The sequence below is a fragment of the Galendromus occidentalis genome, unplaced genomic scaffold, assembly GCF_000255335.2.
Source record: "Galendromus occidentalis unplaced genomic scaffold, Mocc_1.1 scf7180000076723, whole genome shotgun sequence".
Classification (NCBI taxonomy): domain Eukaryota; kingdom Metazoa; phylum Arthropoda; class Arachnida; order Mesostigmata; family Phytoseiidae; genus Galendromus; species Galendromus occidentalis.
Genome location: NW_003804712.1, coordinates 1 through 19,043, shown reverse-complemented (window position 1 = coordinate 19,043; position 19,043 = coordinate 1). Strand labels below are relative to the sequence as shown.

General features: G+C 52.2%; 2 protein-coding genes across 2 annotated transcripts; both read right to left on the bottom strand.

Moving 5' to 3' along the window:
• Positions 1-9,883: 9,883 nt before the first annotated feature.
• Positions 9,884-12,860, bottom strand: LOC100901480 (E3 SUMO-protein ligase KIAA1586). The gene is made up of 3 exons (XM_003740052.1): positions 12,632-12,860; positions 12,335-12,512; positions 9,884-11,846 (listed from the first exon to the last, which is right to left on the bottom strand). Exons 1-3 carry the CDS (start codon positions 12,858-12,860, stop codon positions 9,884-9,886), a joined length of 2,370 nt encoding a protein of 789 aa, XP_003740100.1.
• Positions 12,861-14,487: 1,627 nt separating this feature from the next.
• Positions 14,488-15,190, bottom strand: Polr2F (RNA polymerase II subunit RpII18). Its single transcript, XM_003740045.1, has 2 exons — positions 15,007-15,190; positions 14,488-14,893 (listed from the first exon to the last, which is right to left on the bottom strand). The coding sequence occupies exons 1-2, from the start codon at positions 15,065-15,067 to the stop codon at positions 14,574-14,576; spliced, it is 381 nt and encodes a 126-aa protein (XP_003740093.1). The 5' UTR covers positions 15,068-15,190; the 3' UTR covers positions 14,488-14,573.
• Between the last annotated feature and the right edge of the window lie 3,853 nt (positions 15,191-19,043).

The window sequence follows — 19,043 nt, the reverse complement described above, 5'->3', positions numbered from 1 at the left end:
GGTCTTTGCGACATCGACACATCAAGGTCAGGGGAGCTTGACAATGTTGAGCTGCTCGATTTCTTGGCTCACTCGCTCGCTTGTCCGCAGGCTTGCTTGGTTAGCTGACTGCTTGATCGTGAGCTTGGCTGGCTGGCTGGCTGGCTGGCTGCCCGCTCGCCCGGTAGGACGTCAACAAAGGAAGACGTATTGAGCCCGTCGACTTTCAACGTCACCCTGCCTCTTTGTCCGCTCGTCGCCGACTCGGTTGCTCCGGCATAGCGTTCGCCCGCTCGCGGCGGGTGAGCTTGCCATCTACCAGTTATCCACCCGCCAGCTAGCCAGCCAATGCTATCGGACGTAGGTCGGCGTCGTTGTCGCTCCTGCGCATTAGTCGTTTAGACGTGGTGGCGTCATCGGCGTCACGGCATAAATTCTGCTGGGTCGCATTGATTCTCCCCGCCTGGGGCTTGCCACCCTGTCCTTCGCGCTCCTTGCCGTGTCTACTCTGCCGCCATTCCAGGCTCGTCTCTCGTCCCGAATCCTTTCGGCCATCTCACCGCCCACCTAGGGACGTATGCCATTCGCAGCTTGTATTTACATGAATTCGGGGAAGCCGGGGAATTGAGAAAGTCTACGGGAAGGAATGGGAAGAAAGAGACATGCGGGAGATTGACTCTCTGCGAAACGACATTCGGTGCGCTTTTCTGAGATCTACGGCGTCTTTTATTAGAGTCGTGCCAGGGCTCCGATCCGGGTCCACCAGCTGCCGGTGAAATGGCTCGCACGATGGATTGCTGACGGGATGACTGGCCCGCTGAATGACGGTCGTCGTACGTTTCGAGGAAGATCACTATTGCGTGCGACACCCGCGTACAAACGCTCTCATTTTCCGCGGAAGCGGCGAGGCGCGCAACCAATTCTCTGCAGAACTCATGCGGGTTGGCGTCATTGACAACGATCCGAGTGTGATCGAGACGGAAGTGTTTTACGACCTTCGGAGATTAATTTACATGACGCGCTCTCCTGGTTCGCGAGTCACGTGTAACGCTCTCGGAGTCGAGAGCTAACTCGCATGCGAGTGGATTAACCACGGGAAGAACTGACAACCGGAATTGCGATGGAAGTTCGGGACGATATGTTTACTCGGTCTATAAAAACGTCGCCTCTGCGATGCAAGAAGTTTCCGTACCGACTGACAGCGTCGCCCACCTACGGAATATAACTGAGTTACAGTTTCACGCGGCTTACCCAATTAGCTATACGGTACACACTCATGCTGTGAGCAAGTTCCGTCTGAATGTTAGAAACTCCGGATAGTCCTGTAGGCGACGTGTGATTCCAACCTATTTTGTTTCTCAGCCTTCCTCCGACAACGTTGCGACGCCGAGCTCCGGCACCGGAGTTTGAACAGCCGAGACCCAAGGACTCTAGTCCGCAATCTGCACATAGTTGGAGGGAGCGCCTCCGTGAACCCGAGGCATGATCCTTCCTCGTCCCGGGGGGGGGGAGGGCGATCGGGGCTCACAATGCGCGTCGCATCCGGTTGATTGCTGTGGAAATTTCCCCCAATTCTACTCCTTCGCTCCCCTAAAAATACGGTGCCCGCATGGTTTCGCCTGCAGCACAGGTTCCAAGTCGACGGCGTCCGCACCGAATACCAGCAGCCAACAATTAGTCGTATTATCTCTGGGTATCAGAAGTTGAGCACGGTAGAGGACGGCAGCATCCGCCTGGCCCGCTCCCTCGGTGGCAGGGTGCGGTGACTCGTTCACAATGACTCGTCAAGCCTCGACCCGATAAGTTGCTGTAAGCGACGTCTATTGGAAGCTGCGACGTGTACAAAGTTTCTCCGGGTCTGTTCTAAAAACACGGCACCACCTGCAACGGCGGCAGCGGCCTTTCCTCGGGATCCGACTGCCTTGGCGGCCTCGGTAGCTAGCTAGCTTTCTCTCTCTCTCTCTCTGGCTCTTCTCCTCTCCGAGTCCTTCATCAGTTTCTCGACACTGGCGTCAGTGGGCGGTGGTAGGGACGATAACGGTGTTTGACAGGGGCAGTTCAGCGTCGGAAACCGGCGTAAAATCTGACGCTCCAAGGGAGCGTCTTGCGCGCGCCTCATCACGGAGCTTCAACGAGGTCTCATATCCTCGATCCTCGTTCCTCGGAAGCCCCTCCGAATCTCTGGACTACTGTCGGGTATGAGAATTCCCGATTGAGAGATCCGTCGTTTGATGCTCCATCTATAAAGTGCCACCCACGTCTGCCCCATCCACCAGAGACCGACTTTCCGTCCATGTTTTTCTTTTCCTTGTTGAATCCCCTCCCCCACCACGAGCTCCGTCTCGCCATTACCGGGTCGTAAGTATTCCTTTGAGAACCTCGAAGAGCAAATAGATACGACTTCAAGCCGTAGCCCGTCGTCCAGCAGAACAAGTGACCGGGCTCGGAATGGCCATCAGGCAGCTTACTCGTCAGCATAAATTACGCCATGTATGTACTACCATATAATATGATGATGATGCGCCCTCGGTCTGTGTCGCCCGTTCCCCTGCTCACTCATTCATTGGGTTTGCCTTGCTCCATCGCAGTGTCATCCTGGTTTCGTCTTTCTGAGCCCCCTGGTCCCCCGCTTCCCCCGGTCCGAGCGTTCGTCGTCTGCTAAACGCCATAGCCCGCGGCTCCCTGTCGGAGTTTCAGTAGTAGTAGTAGTAGTGGTAGTAGCATCGCTATAACCTGCGACATCAAAGGGAGGCCAGCGAGACCGAATTCCCGGTCGTCGTCCCATTCGCTACGCGGGAAGCGAGAAGGCAAGCACTCCCATCAACGAAGAATGCCACGCCGCCGGATGTACACTGATGACTCTTACCGTCAAACGTCAAAGGTACACTCTGTCGTTACGTCGGCCGAGGCTACGGGCTGCGGCGCCAGCTTCCGCAAACTGAGCTTTTTGAATGCAACAAACAAATTTCCCCAAGAGACGCAATGCCCAGCCCCTCGCGGCGAGGATCGGTTGAGTATGCAGGGTGATTAGAGAGTCCCTCGGCTGTTTCGACCCCGATGAGTTCACACGCAAACGGGGCACACCGAATGGGATATCGCGCATTGCGGGGAGGGCAAAAGGGTATCAATGGAGGAAAGTCAAATTTTCCTATAAGAGGAAAAATCAAAGAAAGCCGTCGACGGAGAATTACTCGACGTCTAATTCCTGGAACAGCCACATGTGAGAACTTGCCACAGCATCGAGCCGGCCATGGTGCGATTATAACCGTGATATCCGTATCGACTTCTCTCCGTGTCGCAGACATCGCACCCTCTATTCCGGGCCGTCCGAATAATGAATGAAGTGAGCCGGTCTTCCCGCATGGACGGGGGAGAGGGTCATCGTACCATGGAGTGCAGGGTCTGTGCGTTCATATGATTCTCCGGATGCCGTGAGCTACCGGGCGATATCGGCGATCGAATGATTGGAAATTTTCACAGTCCTAAGTGAGCTAAGCTGACGAAGCTGTTGAAAGGGGGTGATTGTAGAACGTTGTGGAGGGGGGAGGGCAAATGGAGAGGAATCCAGGGAACGAACGGAGGCGGGCGTATCGTCTCAAAAGTTGCGTCGTCTCGCTGCGAAACCTTATCAGTTGCTGAAGCCGGAGATAGGAGACATCGATTCTCGTCCTGCCGGCTTCTTCTCTTCCTCTTTTTTTCTCGCTCCGAAGCCATTGTACAACGAGCCTGTCTGGCTTCGAAGCGAACTGGGTAGCTCCCTGACTGCGAAATTGCCTCCCTGCGTCCATGTGGCCGCCGCTGCAACCGTTGAAGGCCTGTCGGTTGTTCGCGGGGAACGGGATCGTAAGGACCCCTCGAGCGTTTTCAGGGCTTAGTGGATGGCTGACGAACCAGTACACCCAGCCGCAGTGCAATCCACTTCATGAACGGCAACAAGGTTTCCTGCGCTTCCTGTTTGATTGTTGAGTTCCCCGGAGTGAATCAGCCTACGTTGAAGACGTTTCTATGGCAGATACGCGTCAGGCAATTCCGAGTCCAGAAGCGTTCGACTGGCCAGTGGTAGGCGGAAATGTCGGACCTTCGAATTCTTGCTTCACAGCCTGATCAATTGGACAAACCTGCCGCCGTTAAATCAACACACAAAATATCTTTCGTCGAGAGCCAAATCGCGATTGCTTCATGCGTATGGATTGACCTTCGCACGATATCAGACAAATCGAACCCGAATAGAGCGAGATTCGAACGATCGATGCGGTCGGGTACCTGAGTCGACGCCGAGACTTGGCGGAAGTGGAATCGGGGCTCGAACGGATTCGAAACGTCTGACGGGGGATTTGTTTGATCAACATCGAACTTCCTGTCCTTAACGATTCGACGAGATTCCCGACCTACTCGGATTCGACGAATTTGAGCTGCTCCTCTGAACGCTCTCGATGCTTTGAGCATTTCCAAGTGGGCCGACATGCACCAAGCGGACAACGGAGCTTCCTGATCGAGGTTTTCGAGAGGCATCGACTCCTGAGCCGCTCCGGAGCTAATGCAAAATCGATGAGCTGCTGATAAATGAGGGGGAATGTGCAGAAAGGCAGCCGGATCCGGGCAGAAGGATCCTGTCGACGATCTGCCAGGAATAAGGCTTTCGAACCAGGTGATAATCGCAATTACCAAGATCTTTACGTACCTCAAACCATCATCATAACTCGGCGGTCATGCTCAAAGACCACTGAAGTTTCGATTTACACCCGATAACCTAGACAGCGAATGCCGCAGGACCGACGATCCCGTCTCGCTGGCACTGTGAGATGCTTCGGCTCGAAGGAGATGAAGTTGTCCCCGCGGCCCTTCTGCGAAAGCCGGAGCAGAGGGACTTCATTGGCTGCATCAGGTGCCTCCGTAACATTATTCCACCATATGATATCTGCTCATTGGGAGGTGTCAAATATAATCGGGAGACATCGAGGCAATAGCTCCCTCACAGGATTACTCGTCCCGACCTCCAGGTCCGACGAAAAATCCCCGCGGCGAGCGTATTCCCAAAGTTTTCGACTTCTCGCGGAATTAGTCGACGCGATCTGAAACTCCGTGATATCCGGGAACACTGAGAATCTTTTTACGCGCATGCAGCCCATTCCAAGAGAGATGCCGAAATTCAGATGCTCCGCGGGGATGGAAGTTGTCAGTCTGGGCTCTCGTCGTACGCTCGTTTTTCCAATGATCCTTAGGGCCGAATAATTTTGCAGAGGCTATCGCTTTGAAGTTTGATGCGATAGATATTACGTATCCTTCATTCAAGGCGAGGTCTCCTCGCAGTGATAAACCGATCATAATCGAGAACGCTGCTCGCGCCGCCGGGAATAAACGTCCGTATGAGGGATCTCGCGTCTTCAATACGGGCGCTGGATGAGAACTTCCGCATTATCGGAGATCCGCTCTTCGGAGGGCTCGCTTTAAGCGGACGTCTTACGCCTGAGTTACGGTCGGCAATTCAAGGCATGTCAATAGAACTTGAATGCAACCATTTCGGGGGAGAGGATTCTCTATACGGGAGAAGCTGAGTTGTTAAACGTTCGAAACCCGGGTCGCGGTTCGGGCGCATGTTCCCATGACGTAAGGACTCCGTAGTGACACTGGTGTCGAGGATGTTTGGCGAATCCGTGAGCTTGCCATGGATAAAAACGCGAAATTGCTCAGGCCGCTCATCGATCCTGGACCCACTGCTCGGGGTGACACCAACGGCCGCACGACAGGTCGAGATCCATGATTCGTGTATGTATCTGCCCTAGCCACAGCCGCTCGTGTCTTCTGCGCAACTTGACCAAACGCGATCGGGTAGCTCTCACGGACTCGCTCCCAAGTTGGAGGTTCCAAATAGCTTTCGACAAGTGAGTTCGACGGCACTCAGCATGATTGGAAGAGAGGTTCCAATAATTAGCTAAGTTTCGCATGCCGCAATCAGAAATGAGATTCCGTATAGGGCTCCAGAGCGAAAATAAATTACATCTCCCAGGCTCGACACGATGGGAAGTCATGGGTACCATCTCCGAGGGCCTAGCAAGGTAGCCGCGACTATGTCCGCGTGATCCAAAGCTGCTGCCGAAGAGCTAAGGATGATTTGCCCGCACTGACTTCGAACTCCTCTCAACCAGTCGGTCGAGCCGAGCAGCGAGCTTTTCGAATGAGGGAAGAAACGGGACCAACCAACGGTGAAACACTCCGGGCAGGCTCTTCCGTCGTTTCTAGAGATATCGCCGATATTCGGCTCGTCCGAGGGCGCACGTCCGCTTTCCGGCGGTTGCGGGGGGCGAGAGGTTCAGGACATCCTCATGCTAGAGACGGTGTAGCGCCTATAATATATTCGAAGTACTGCGATACCACATAGGAGTTCGTACCGCCCAGGGAACTTTCTTGAAAGGTGAGAGAATTTATTCGTGCCTTGTATTTGACAAATCTATGAGCCAGATTCGGATCGCTGGAGAGGGGGCGGATTTTGGATTTTCTCCCGGGTGGGAGGGGGTGTGGGCAAACGACGGGAACCGAGTCCTATGACGGGGTCCATGCCCCCCCCCCTCCCGTTCCAGCTGTATACGGATTTTCAGTAGAACGAACGTTTATCCCCCACTTGGCTGACTGCCACAGAGATGATGATGGAAAACATTCGTCACATAGAATTATTCACAACCCATGACCACGGACATATTTCTTGGGTCCCATGTGGTTCGTTCTTACGAGATTCCTCTGTATATCGAAGAGGTGCGCAATTTCATCACAAACACATAATCTGGATACAAGTACCTAGGTATTTCTGATATTTCAGATACGAGCACTGCGATTGCGCAAAAATCTTGAACGAACGCTTGTTAGCAGAGTAAGTATATCGAGCTCCTGGAGCCTCTCAAAGCTCCTAAGGACGCGCTAGGAGAGCGATAGTCACGAGGAGCAGCGGGGAGCCAAGTTCGCTATCCGGAGAAAAGTTTTTCTTCGGAAAATTACTCGAGTGAACATTGCTACAGGATGTCGAGAGGCTTATATTCATGCAGAAGACCCGGTAAGGTGTACTGGGCGTGGTGGATCCCCCTCGAAGCGATTCGCCGTCACCGCGGCTCTCCTGCTTGATGAGCGTGATGTTGATGACAAGAGCTTCTGCCATCGTCTTCCCTGAAGTCTCCCTCGCCTTAACCCCCGCCCATCCATGTTCTGTTCCTCCTCCCTCATTTTCTTCACCCGACTGCAAGATTTGTTCTTTCGTTCAATGCTCCCGGCCACCTGCATTGGGAAGCCAGGCAGTCGGGCGGGCAGTGAGGGACGGAGCAGCCAGCTGCCCTCTTCAATGACCACCTAAGCTTGAAAACCCAAAAAACCAAAGAAACGAACGAAAAGGGGAAACATTGTCGAGAAGCCGGCCCCGCACGATCCAAGTAGGCAATTTACATCGAGCTGAACCCTGGTGAGAAATCACATGCCCTCGTCGGGCCAAGCTTCAGAGAGTCTCAGAAGAAGCGCAGAAACTACGAAAATGAAAGGGAACGACGGAAGTTCAGAGGGGGGACCTCCGGCCATTTCCCGCAAGGCTCGTTCCGCTCGCTCGCTATCCCTCGCCCGATTAGAAGCTCGCTCGCTATCCCTCGCCCGATTAGAAGCTCGCTCGGTACATTTGTGACCGGGCGGGGTCGGAACGAGAATCGTGAACGGAATGGATTCCGAGCGGAGAGCCTGACGGAGATCAAGTCTGAGAGCACGTTTTGGTTTTCTACAGCTCTGAGACAGTCGCGCCGGCGGAAACACGAGCGCGCTTGTCAACGTTGACGTCAACAATGGATTCGCAACGCGTTTTTAATCAATTCGGTTTGTTTGAATTCGGCAGCCTCGACATGGCGACGTCGATGCTGACTCTGGAGAACCCTCCTGAATGGAGCAAGCAGAACTGTCCTTTTTGCGTCGGTCGCCGGCGGATGTTGGAGCGGGGCCACGAACAAACACGAGTCTTTGTTACCTCACGCACGCCCCGAGGCCACTGACTCGAACAAGTTGTTCAACTTCGAACGCGAGCAAACAAGACCTTTCTGAAGCTTCAGGATTCCAAGCGTGTGAGCGGCCGAGAGACCGACCTACGGATTCGCTGGACGGCATTGTGAGTGAGCTTGCGAGTATTACAGCGTACGGACAGTGTCAATGTTTCAACCGGTTGAGCCTGCCATCAAAGAGCGAAGTTCTCCTCCGGGCCGACCTATTTCGGGGCTCTTGAATTATCGACGGGACGTCTCCTTGCGGAGTTTCTAGCTGCACTGAAGACTGTTATGAGTAGATGAGAGAGTGTCAGGAGAAACGAACGGAGATTGATGCAAGGTGGCTTTCTCCCGACAACCGAGCTGAGGATAGTTTCTATCAAAGCGTCCGGGCAATCCTGCGGAGCTTGAGAGATTCTCGGCTAGTCGACTGAGGATTCATATACACCGACCAGGCCGCGAGCTTTTCCGCTTCCTGACGATGAGACTTTCCTACTCCGTGGAGGAGAAAATACGCTACGATCGATTCCAGGTCGCGGTTGATTATCGATGGCAACTGCAGCGATAATACAAGTCGGATAAGAATAGTAATCCATATATACTGTCATGTTCATACAAGCTGGCGCGGCGGTCCCACACAGATGGGAAACGTCGGAACTCAACAATCGAACGAATCTCAATTTTTTTTCCGACAGATGGCATGGAGATACATGCCGCCGATCAGTATGATAATGAGTAATGAGAAAGGAAGGATTCGAGGCCGGCCAGCTCAATTGCGCGGGGAGCCACTGAGAAAGCTCTTCTGCATCCTTAAAATATAATCAAAACCCTACCGTTCGGAATCCTGACCTCTCACGCGGTGCGGTGAGGCGCTCACGACCAGCGCGCACTCGCAAGAGTCTGCTTGGTGAAAGAAACGTGCAGCTGTCCTTGTGGAAGACGTGAGAAATATGGAATTCCGCGTTCCCGAACGATGGAGGAGAACTCCGTGGCTGCGCGGCGTCGTTATGAGCGAAGCGTCGTTATCAATTCCCGACCGGAGCTCCTCTGCTCGAAACGATGACCCTTGATTCTCCGAGAATCTTCTGCCTTGTCTCCTCGATTCCGATGGTTTTTTACCTCCAGTTGCCGGAGAAAACTCCGGAATTCCATCAACGAGGCAAACGAAAAAATTCTCAGCTAGGTAGCCTCAGCCTCTTGTGAATTGAGGTGGCGAACCAGCAGTCTCTGGCCTTTTGCGGGCGTGGGCGATTGACGGCAAAGCCAGGCGATTCTCTCTCTCTCTTGTAAAGTGGTAATTTTTCATCACAAAGGGACTCAACGAATGTTCCATCTCGCTTCTAAAGCGAGGCCGGAGTTGAAATACCTGTGCTAGCACGGGGTTTTCTTTGTTCTTTCCATCCTATCCTGATATCTGGGTCAGTCATCAGCGAATGTCATGAAGTTAAAACCTCATGAATTCATATTCGGGATCTGCGTCGAGTAGGTCGTCGAAGTCTCGGCAGAGGAGGACGGGCTCATGGCCCTGAGTCATGCGAAACTGACACCGTTCCTCAGGACCGAATTCCGAGTGTGAGAACATTCGACGACGGTATTCCGACCTTAAGTCTCGTCCGCCTCGCGATGTCAGGGCTCGCCTGGGGCGAGCTGCCTGACCCCGTCCGATGCTAGGGCTCGTGAACTGAGCCCTCCTGACCATGAGTATCAATCCTCGAACAGTTTGCCCCGTGGGTTCCGAGATGAACTACTGCGATTTCGGCTTCCGAATTTTATTTACAATCTCACAGAGCTCGGGATCCCGGTCTCAGGCGATTTTCATTTTTCATCAGGCACTTCGTAGTCAATCAAGAACAGATCGATGTCAGTATGTTAATGTTGTACAAATTATCTACAGGGGATACTCATTCCGGGATGGGATAAACCTCGACCGAAGGAGGCGCAATCGTTGCTGCCTCAACAGGAGTCCATTTTGCCGACTGCTCGGGCTTCTTCCTTTTTGCGGCTCGTGAGTCCGCCACCAGAGGGTATTTCGAGCACCAGGTCCGCACCAGAGACAACGGTTCGAACTGCTCGGCGGAACCGCCGTTTATGTGCAGGAATAATGCGGCAGACAGTTTCCCTATGGCGTCTGGCGACTTCACGGGGGTGAGCTTGTTGATCTTCGCCACGGTCGAAGATACGAGCGAGGTAGACTGCGGGAAAACGTTCGCGAAGGTCTGAAGGAGCGCCATGTTGGCAGGAGCCGCTTTGCGCCCGTTCTCGATATAGGCTCTGAACGCGCTTCGGACTCCGGTTTCGTCCGCGATGTCGAAAACTGTGCAGAGTCGTCGAACGGCATCGTCCGCGTAATTCTCGGGCGGGTTCGGAGGCCAGTTGAAAACATTGACCGTGAAGAGGTCGCTTATGAAGTTCTCCACGATGTCCTCGCCAAGCCCAGACACCGAAATCATGTTCTGCTTGGAAAGCGCCACGATCTGTTCCATGAACGCGTTGCGGTCCGGCATGCAGAGCTCAGAGCTGTTCGTGAGAGCGACTCCCATGAATGAGCGGGAGCTCAACTCGTTCAGAACCTCGACTTCGAATGCGCCGGCGCAGCTCGCCAACTGAGCGAGATCCTCCATTGCTTTGACGAGGATGCAGTCGGCATGCGCGATATCGCAGTCGTTGTCTATGTCGGTCCTGACCGTCGAGAGTAACTTGAGCACGTCATGCACCATTCCGATCTCCCTCACGAGTTGCTCGCTCTCCATTAGAGTTTTCGCGTAGGAATACTTCTCTTTCTCTTCCGTAGTGCGCGTAATGTCGTTACCGGCTTGAACGAGATACTCGAAAAGTATCGAGTAGGCGTCGGTGAGGGCTTGGATCGCTCTGTAGGACGACGCGACCTCTCGAGCCGGAACCACGGGACCGATCCGGGACAGCTGCTCATAAACTTCGGGTGTGTTGATGAGGAGTTCTTGGCCGTTCCTCTCACTCAGTTGGGTCAGCGAATGAAGAATCTCGTAAAGTTGACAAACGTAGCTGTCCGAGTTGTTGTTTCGGAGCGCTGTCATCACCATGAGCTCCAGACGGTAAGCGAGGACGTACCAGATGACAATCTTTTCGAATGAAACCGCCAGTTGATGACACAGACTCGTCTCCGCCCCCAAGTGCGTGCCCAACGGATCCGTCACGAAACACATCAGATGGTTGTTGAGGAACTCGTGGGAGAAGCCGCCGTCGAGAAGCGATTGGGTGATCGCGCTCAAGGGACTCGTCTCGGTCATTTGATTTTCGGAATACGATATAGCATCCCAGAACAGGTTCCTGAGGCCGTCGTTCGTCTTCGCACGGATGTAGATCAGGAAAACGGTCTCAGCTGTTGTCAACCAGCCTTGGACATGATCGACGATTATCGAGAATCGGAATCCCTGCGCGGTGATCTCTTTGACGAACGTCGATCGCAAGTCCTCCGCTATGTGCTGAACGACTTTGATCGGATCGAAGTCTTGAACGAAAGCGAAATCTCGATAGATTTTCTCTCTCAGGACAGCGTTGAAACGACTTGGGTACACGTCGAAGTTTATGTCGAGCTTAGCGAGCTCGTAGACGTGACGGAAAATCTGTGACGTCATGTGGACGTTCTTGTTCAATGTGTTGGTCATCAGGGATCTAGTTGGGGGCGAGTCTTTGTAGTTCTTGATCAGAGCTTCCGACCGAAGGTGCGTTCTAGAAACTTCATGGCGCTGAATCTTGTTTCGTAGAGATTTCAGTCTTTGTTCCCGGCTCTCACCGCTACAAGTTATAAGGTAATTTATCCATTCCGTGGATAATCCGATGTTGTCCCCGACGGGGTAGCCCATGTACTTGACGCGGAAACAATACCTGAAGCGAAAAGTAAATGTTGGTGTCATATTCGAAAATGATTCATGGAGGAAACTTGTCGAGCAGATAGAGCAATATCGACGTCGGACACATTGCCCCGAAATTATTCAAAAATTTCGTTACTAATTGATCGCAGGATCTAGTACGGCATTTGCCCGGTTTGAGCTGAAAGCTTGAAAATGATCTTTTGTCCCCGCTTGGTTCCCAGGTCTGCGCCCCGATCTGATGCCCCGGGTCGGATCATACCTCCGAAACTATTGGTCGCAAAGCATCAATTTCAAAAACTGGAGGCAATAATTGATTTTCCCGAGGGAATTAACACCAAACCTGCGAATCTTCCTCGAATCGGAAGACGAGTTCTCTTTGGCTTTCGGTAGAGGTTAACCGCCGATCAATAGCTTCCCTTGAGCAGGCGGGACAACGGAGGCGCATCGCTAGGCTTTCTCTTTCGTTTGGTCTTCCCACAGGAAGAGCACGGAAGGACGTACCGGCATCCTAGTTTCCGTTTCTTAGATGACAACCAATGGTGCTTCGCCCGCCGATCCATCCACATGTCCTGCGTCCACACTTCAGGCCAAGTGCCGTCCCCTTCTTCGACCCATTCGTCGTCGATTATCGACATACCGACTTCGGCAACTTGTTCCGAGAGACCTTCGGCGGCAACGGCTGCAAATTGCGAAATGCTCGAAAACGAATAAATGAAAATGTACTGCGGAGATTCGTACTCATGTCATCCGGGATTCTTTCATCCCAGGAGCATGGGGAACTCATTCGTTTCGGCTCACCTCCCTGCGGTGAACTTTCCGCCGAATCTTCAGCTTCGGGCGGCTGTTCGGCGGCAGAATCCACGACGCCCGAGTTGTTAATCAAGAGACTGCCCCCGATGAGCATATCATCCGTGGAGCCGAGATCCAAGTCGAGCGAGACCAGAGCTTCGTCGGGAGTTTCGGTTTCCGAGCTCAACTTCGATTTCCTCAGAGGTTCGTGGATGCTGGATTCACACCTTCGTTTCATGTTGATGGAATGTTTTCGGGATCAATTCATCGATTTATGCCGAAGACTGTGTTCCGGAGTGTGGAATGCCGACGAGCCCGCGGGGGCATCAGTGTAGGGGCTCACAGTTTCACTCAAAAACCTCCCGTGTGTCAAAGAATGGAACAATGGCCCACGCAAGCGCAAGCACAAACGAACGAATCACAATCAATCCTTGACCAGCGACGAAGAGCAGAACGAAAATGAAATTTGTTGATAGTAGTGGGAGAGTGAAGACGATGGCGTTGATGATCTTTGCTGACGAGTCGAACGATTTTCAAACGGTCACTCCAGCCTACCCGAACGCGAATAGGTGGGCCTGATTGAGGCTCAATGTAGGCGTTCGAAGATCGCGAAATTCCCCCGGACCGAGAGCGGTCGCGTAAGGTTCTTTGGGATCGTGCCGTGCGACGTGCTTTCTCGTCCCCGAAAGGCTCTTGTGGCGCCTTAAGCCCGCGAACCGCTATCTCAAGCGCGAAATCGCGTCGAATCGCTCCGAATATCGCTCCGAATCGCTTAGAACCCCGCATTCTCACATGCGCCCTCAACAAGGAAAGATATCAATTCATTTATGGTTCCGCAGTATGCTTGGAGGTTCCTCCGAATTCGGTTGAGGCCGGCAGATGGCGAGCTCCAGGATAGAATCTCTGGAATCAGCGCATTTCGAAGAACCACGGATTCATTGTCTTTTCGCCCGCTGCATAATTCCAGCCTCTCGGCCCAAGAAGAAGGACACGTCCATTCTGAGCTCCGACAGTTGATCGGGGCGGGAATTCTTCTCTCGACTCGGAGGGAGGACTGCAGCTCGCGATGATTTCGGTCACAAGAACGGAGCTCGCTCCCGCCTATAATCGTAGTCATCGACGCGATTGCGCGCTTCGACCATGCTCAGAATTCAGTAGTCCCCGAAAATAGATATCTCCTGCTCAAAGGTTCTTCCGCACTCTCCAGGCTCCCGGAATCGATCGCTTTCCACGAGCTCCCGACTTCTATTCTCAGCGCAGCGAGGAAACAGACATCTCGCTTTGAGAGCTCATCCATCAATCCAAGCGAATGCGCGAGCGTCACGGACGCCCACGATCCAGGAACATGAGGATTCTCTGGAATGCGACCATGTATTCGCGGAGATACCTCATCGCATGGCGACCAGATAGCGCACATTTTACATACCCGATGGAAAGTCGGTCGCTCAGCGATTCTCAAGTTCGGGACACGATGTAGTTTTGTTCCGATTTTCTCAGCCTTAGGGCCCCACTTGCACAAACGTTAAATTGTCGGCTTCCAATTCGTGGAAGTCAATGACTAGCGAGCTCCCCTTCCAGGCATCTCCGTTATTATAATTGGGAGGAGAATTCCCACATCCCGGATCGAGAGGGAAAAAACTCATTGAAGACAATCGACTTAGAGAATCGCACTCGGAATGTCGAGCACCCCACAGGCAGAAAGAATGCATTCTCCGACTGAGCTGCGGACGAATTGGAGAAAACTACATAATCGTGTGGAAAGCTCGTCAAGAATGCTGAATCGAGCCAAGCTCTCTCATCGATGAAGACGTCGGTATTCCCCCATCCGCAGGTTGCCAATGAAATTAAGCGACTCCAAGATAATGTGAAAGAAGACTTGCTCTTCTAGAGAAGTTTAATGATTAATATTTACATGTTTTTTGGAAATTGAACAGAAAATACAGAGATTTCCCTAAAGCCCCGTGACGATGAGCTCGTCGACTCCCCAGACTTCGAAAGAACCATCCGGGAGATACCGTCGGATTTTGATGGGTATTTTCCGAACCTTGAGTTCTTTCTTGGCTATTTCCAGAGGATCGGTTTCACCTTCCAACTCCACCATGACTGGCGCTCCCATCGCTATTTGTAACGCGCGGGTTCCCAGAACACGAGCGCGTTCGTACTTCGTCATGTACTGGGTCGTGATCCGTTTCGTGTTTTGTTGCGGTTCCTGGGCGTCCCCCTCGTTGCCTCCTCCGGCAGTATCGAAGTCATCCATGTTCTCATCGCCACCTGGAATAATTCCGACAATCTTAGAGATGCTACGAGAGATGAGGAAACGACAGGTGATGAATTTCCTCCGGCGTGGAAACCAGCGAAGAAGTCGGCGTTGCGACGTTGCCTACCCATGTCATCGTCGCCCATGTCCTCTCCGAGATCCTCGGGCTCATATTCATCGTCGGCCATGGTGAAAACACGGAAGAGCAGGAACTAGCGTTGTCGGTGCTCCGGACTGAAGTCTGCACGACGAGACTTTTACCACAATGTAGAATGGAAGTGCGTCCGTCTTCGTTAGGGAGAGAGGACGGCGGAAGGGTCGTAGTGAGGAGCGCGGCTGTAAACATAAACAGCGGGTGACCGGGAGGCCTTCAGGGTTTTCTTCCGAGAAGTCCACTCCCCATTAGGCTTTGGAAAGCAGCCGATGCCTGCCGGCTGGCACTTCTCCTCTCCGAAAGAGGCGGCCATTTTGGCAAATGGCGCTGAAGGCAGCTCCTCGCACTGCGCTTAGCTCGTCAGCTTGGCGCTGCGGTCAGTCCGGCGCGGCTTTAAGACTCCGAGAACCGTCGAGATGAGGAGCCCGGAAATTTTCGGATTTCTTTCCACAGTCCACAGAGCATGAGGATCTCGAAAGGGAATTCTCCGGGAATTCTCGGTAAGAGAGACCCGAAAATATTCGGACTTCTATCCACAGAGCATGGAGATCTCGAAAGGGAATACTCCGGGAATCCTCGGTATGAGAAACCCGAAAATCTTCGGACTTCTATCCACAGAGCATGGACATCTCGAGAGGGAATACTCCGGGAATCCTCGGTATGAGAGACCCGAAAATCTTCGGACTGCTATCAACAGAGCATGGAGATCTCGAAAGGGGATACTCCGGGGATCCTCGGTTTGAGAGACCCGGAAATCTCCGGATTTTCTATCCACAGCATACAGCTCTCACGGGAATGAACCCCGGGAATCCGCGGAACTAGAGATCCGAAAATTATCGGAATTCTATTCACAGCATAGAGTTCTCACGAGAATGAACTCCGGGAATCCTCGGGACTAGAGACCCGAAAATTATCGGAATTGTATCTATTATCTATAGCATAAAGCTCTCACGAGAATGAACTCCGGGAATCCTCGAAACTAGAGACCCGAAAATTATCGGATTTCTGTCCACAGCATTGAGTTCATACTCACGAGGAACAGCTTCGGGAATCCTCGAGACTAGAGACCCGAAAATTATCGGAATCGTATCTACAGCATAGAGCCCTCACGAGAACGAATTCCGGGAATCCTCGGGACTGGGAACCCGAAAATTATCAGAATTGAATCTACAGAATAGAGCCCTCACGAGAATGAGCTCCGGGAATCCTCGGGACTAGGGAGCCGAAAATTATCGGAACTTGTATCTACAGCATAGAGCCTTCACGAGAATGAGCTCCGGGAATCCTCGGAACTAGAGACCCGAAAGTTATCGGAATTGTATCTACAGCATAGAGCTCTCACGAGAATGAGCTCCGGGAATCCTCGGGACAAGGGACCCGAAAATTATCGGAATCGTATCTATAGCATAGAGCTCTCACGAGAATGAACTCCGGGAATCCTCGGAACTAGAGACCCGAAAATTATCGGAATTGTATATACAGCATAGAGCTCTCACGAGAATGAGCTCCGGGAATCCTCGGGACTAGGGAGCCGAAAATTATCGGAATTGTATCTACAGCATAGAGCCTTCACGAGAATGAGCTCCGGGAATCCTCGGAACTAGAGACCCGGAAGTTATCGGAGTTGTATCTACAGCATAGAGCCCTCACGAGAATGAGCTCCGGGAATCCTCGGAACTAGAGACCCGGAAATTATCGGAATTGTATCTTCAGCATAGAGTTCATACTCAAGAGGATGAGCTCCGGGAATCCTCGGAACTAAAAACCCGAAAATTATCGGAATTGTATCTACAGCATAGAGCCCTCACGAGAATGCTCCGTGTATGGAAGTTCCCTGATTTCAGAATTTGAGCTCAATTCGCGGCCCCATGCTCTGTGTATGGAAGTTCCCTGATTTCAGAATTTGAGCTCAACTCGCGGCCCCACGCTCTGTGTATGGAAGTTCCCTCATTTCAGAATTTGAGCTCAATTCGCGGCCCCATGCTCTGTGTATGGAAGTTCCCTGATTTCTGAATTAGAGCTCCAGCGACAGCTCCATGCTCTGTGTATGGAAGTTCCCTGATTTCTGAATTCGAGCTCTAGCGACAGCTCCATGCTCTGTGTATGGAAGTTCCCTGATTTCTGAATTTGAGCTCTAGCGACAGCCCCATGCTCTGTGTATGGAAGTTCCCTGATTTCTGAATTCGAGCTCTAGCGACAGCTCCATGCTCTGTGTATGGAAGTTCCCTGATTTCTGAATTAGAGCTCTAGCGACAGCTCCATGCTCCGTGTATCTCGAGAGAGCTCTATGCTGTGGATAGAATTCCGATAATTTTCGGGTCTCTAGTCCCGAGAATTCCCGGAGCTCTTCCTGGTAAGAATGAACTCTATGCTGTGGAAAGAAATCCGGTAATTTTCGGGCCCCTAGTCCCGAGGATTCCCGGAGCTTATTCTCGTGAGAGCTCCATGCTATAGATACAATTCCGATAATTTTCGGGCCCCTAGTCCCGAGGATTCCCGGAGCTCATTCTCGTGAGAGCTCTATGCTATGGATGCAATTCCGACAATTTTCGGGTCTCTGGTCCCGAGGATTCCCGGAGCTGTTCCTCGTGAGTATGAACTCAATGCTGTGGATAGAATTCCGATAATTTTCGGGTCTCTAGTCCCGAGAATTACCGGAGCTGTTCCTCGTGAGTATGAACTCAATGCTGTGGATAGAATTCCGATAATTTTCGGGTCTCTAGTCCCGAGAATTACCGGAGCTGTTCCTCGTGCTATGCCATAATTCGCGCTTATTTTTACGCTTTCGTGCCGAATCCAGAGGCATGTGGAAATCAGCTGTAGGAATCGAATGATAGATCCGCCTCGCGAACGATTGCACCTGGAGACTTTGCCGTGAATTTACAACCCAGTGATGCGATTCAGATAATCCGAAACTCCGCGATTCCTGCATTATAATTATAAGGCTCCAAAAGCGGACAAGATTTCGATGCTCGAAGGACGAAGTACATCGCATTGGTCAGCAAAGCCTGCGACAAAGACATTTTCACGTCAAAATGCTAAATTGTGCATCGCATAAGGAACTTTCCGTATGAGGAACCCTGACCATAGGGAACTTCCCACCTAAGACACCCCACCCATAGGGAACTTCCCGTGTGAAGAACCCCATCCATAGGGAACTTTCCTTATAAGGAAGGCGGCGTTTCTTGAGTTTCTCCGAATCGCCGATGTACCAATCGTTAACAAAAAAAAACGGTACGATTCAATCAATTCTTCGATGTGATATCCTTAAACACCAGGTCAAACGGGAACGTTGTTTCTATGTTCATCGCTCTCCGGAAGAATATTCATGACATTACTACCTGTTCCCATTTCGAACCAGCAGAGCCCCGCGAAATGCAATGAACGCACTGCTCTTACACTGATCGTTGTATATTATGCATACTATCTACCTTCTGTAGCCACTCCTTTCAATAAAGAAAGCCTATCAATCAAGTCTTTTCGCGGCCTTGATTCGGTGCGCGTTGAGCTCCGACTCAGCAGCCCCGTCGAGTTTTTTTCGAGCCGCCCTCTCAGAGTTTGAATTTATTTCAATGATAACACAGCACCAGTAGCGTAGTAAGGGGGGGCGGGGGGGCGGACCGCTTCCTACGGAGCATTTAGGGGCGGCATTTCGGGGTTTTGCATCCAAGAAACGGAGTGTTTTCGAGGAAAAAATATCTGGCGGGGGGCGGCATTTTCGTCGAGCACGGTGAAAAAACGGGAAATATCGAATCCCCGCCCCGAGCGGCACTCCGGCTCGCTACGCCACTGCACAGCACACCTCATTCCACGCATAGTTCATTTGAGAAAAAGCATCGTGACGCGAGTCGAGTTCTGCTCCAGGAAGATTTGATCTCGCCGCCAGGAGACTCCTCATCACAGACAAGAAAGAGTTTTGATTAGGAGAAGGCATGAAAATGTATCTTTCTCCGATGATTCTCTCCCATGGTCGGGACTTGGGATAGAAATCTTTCAGCAGGATGTGCTTC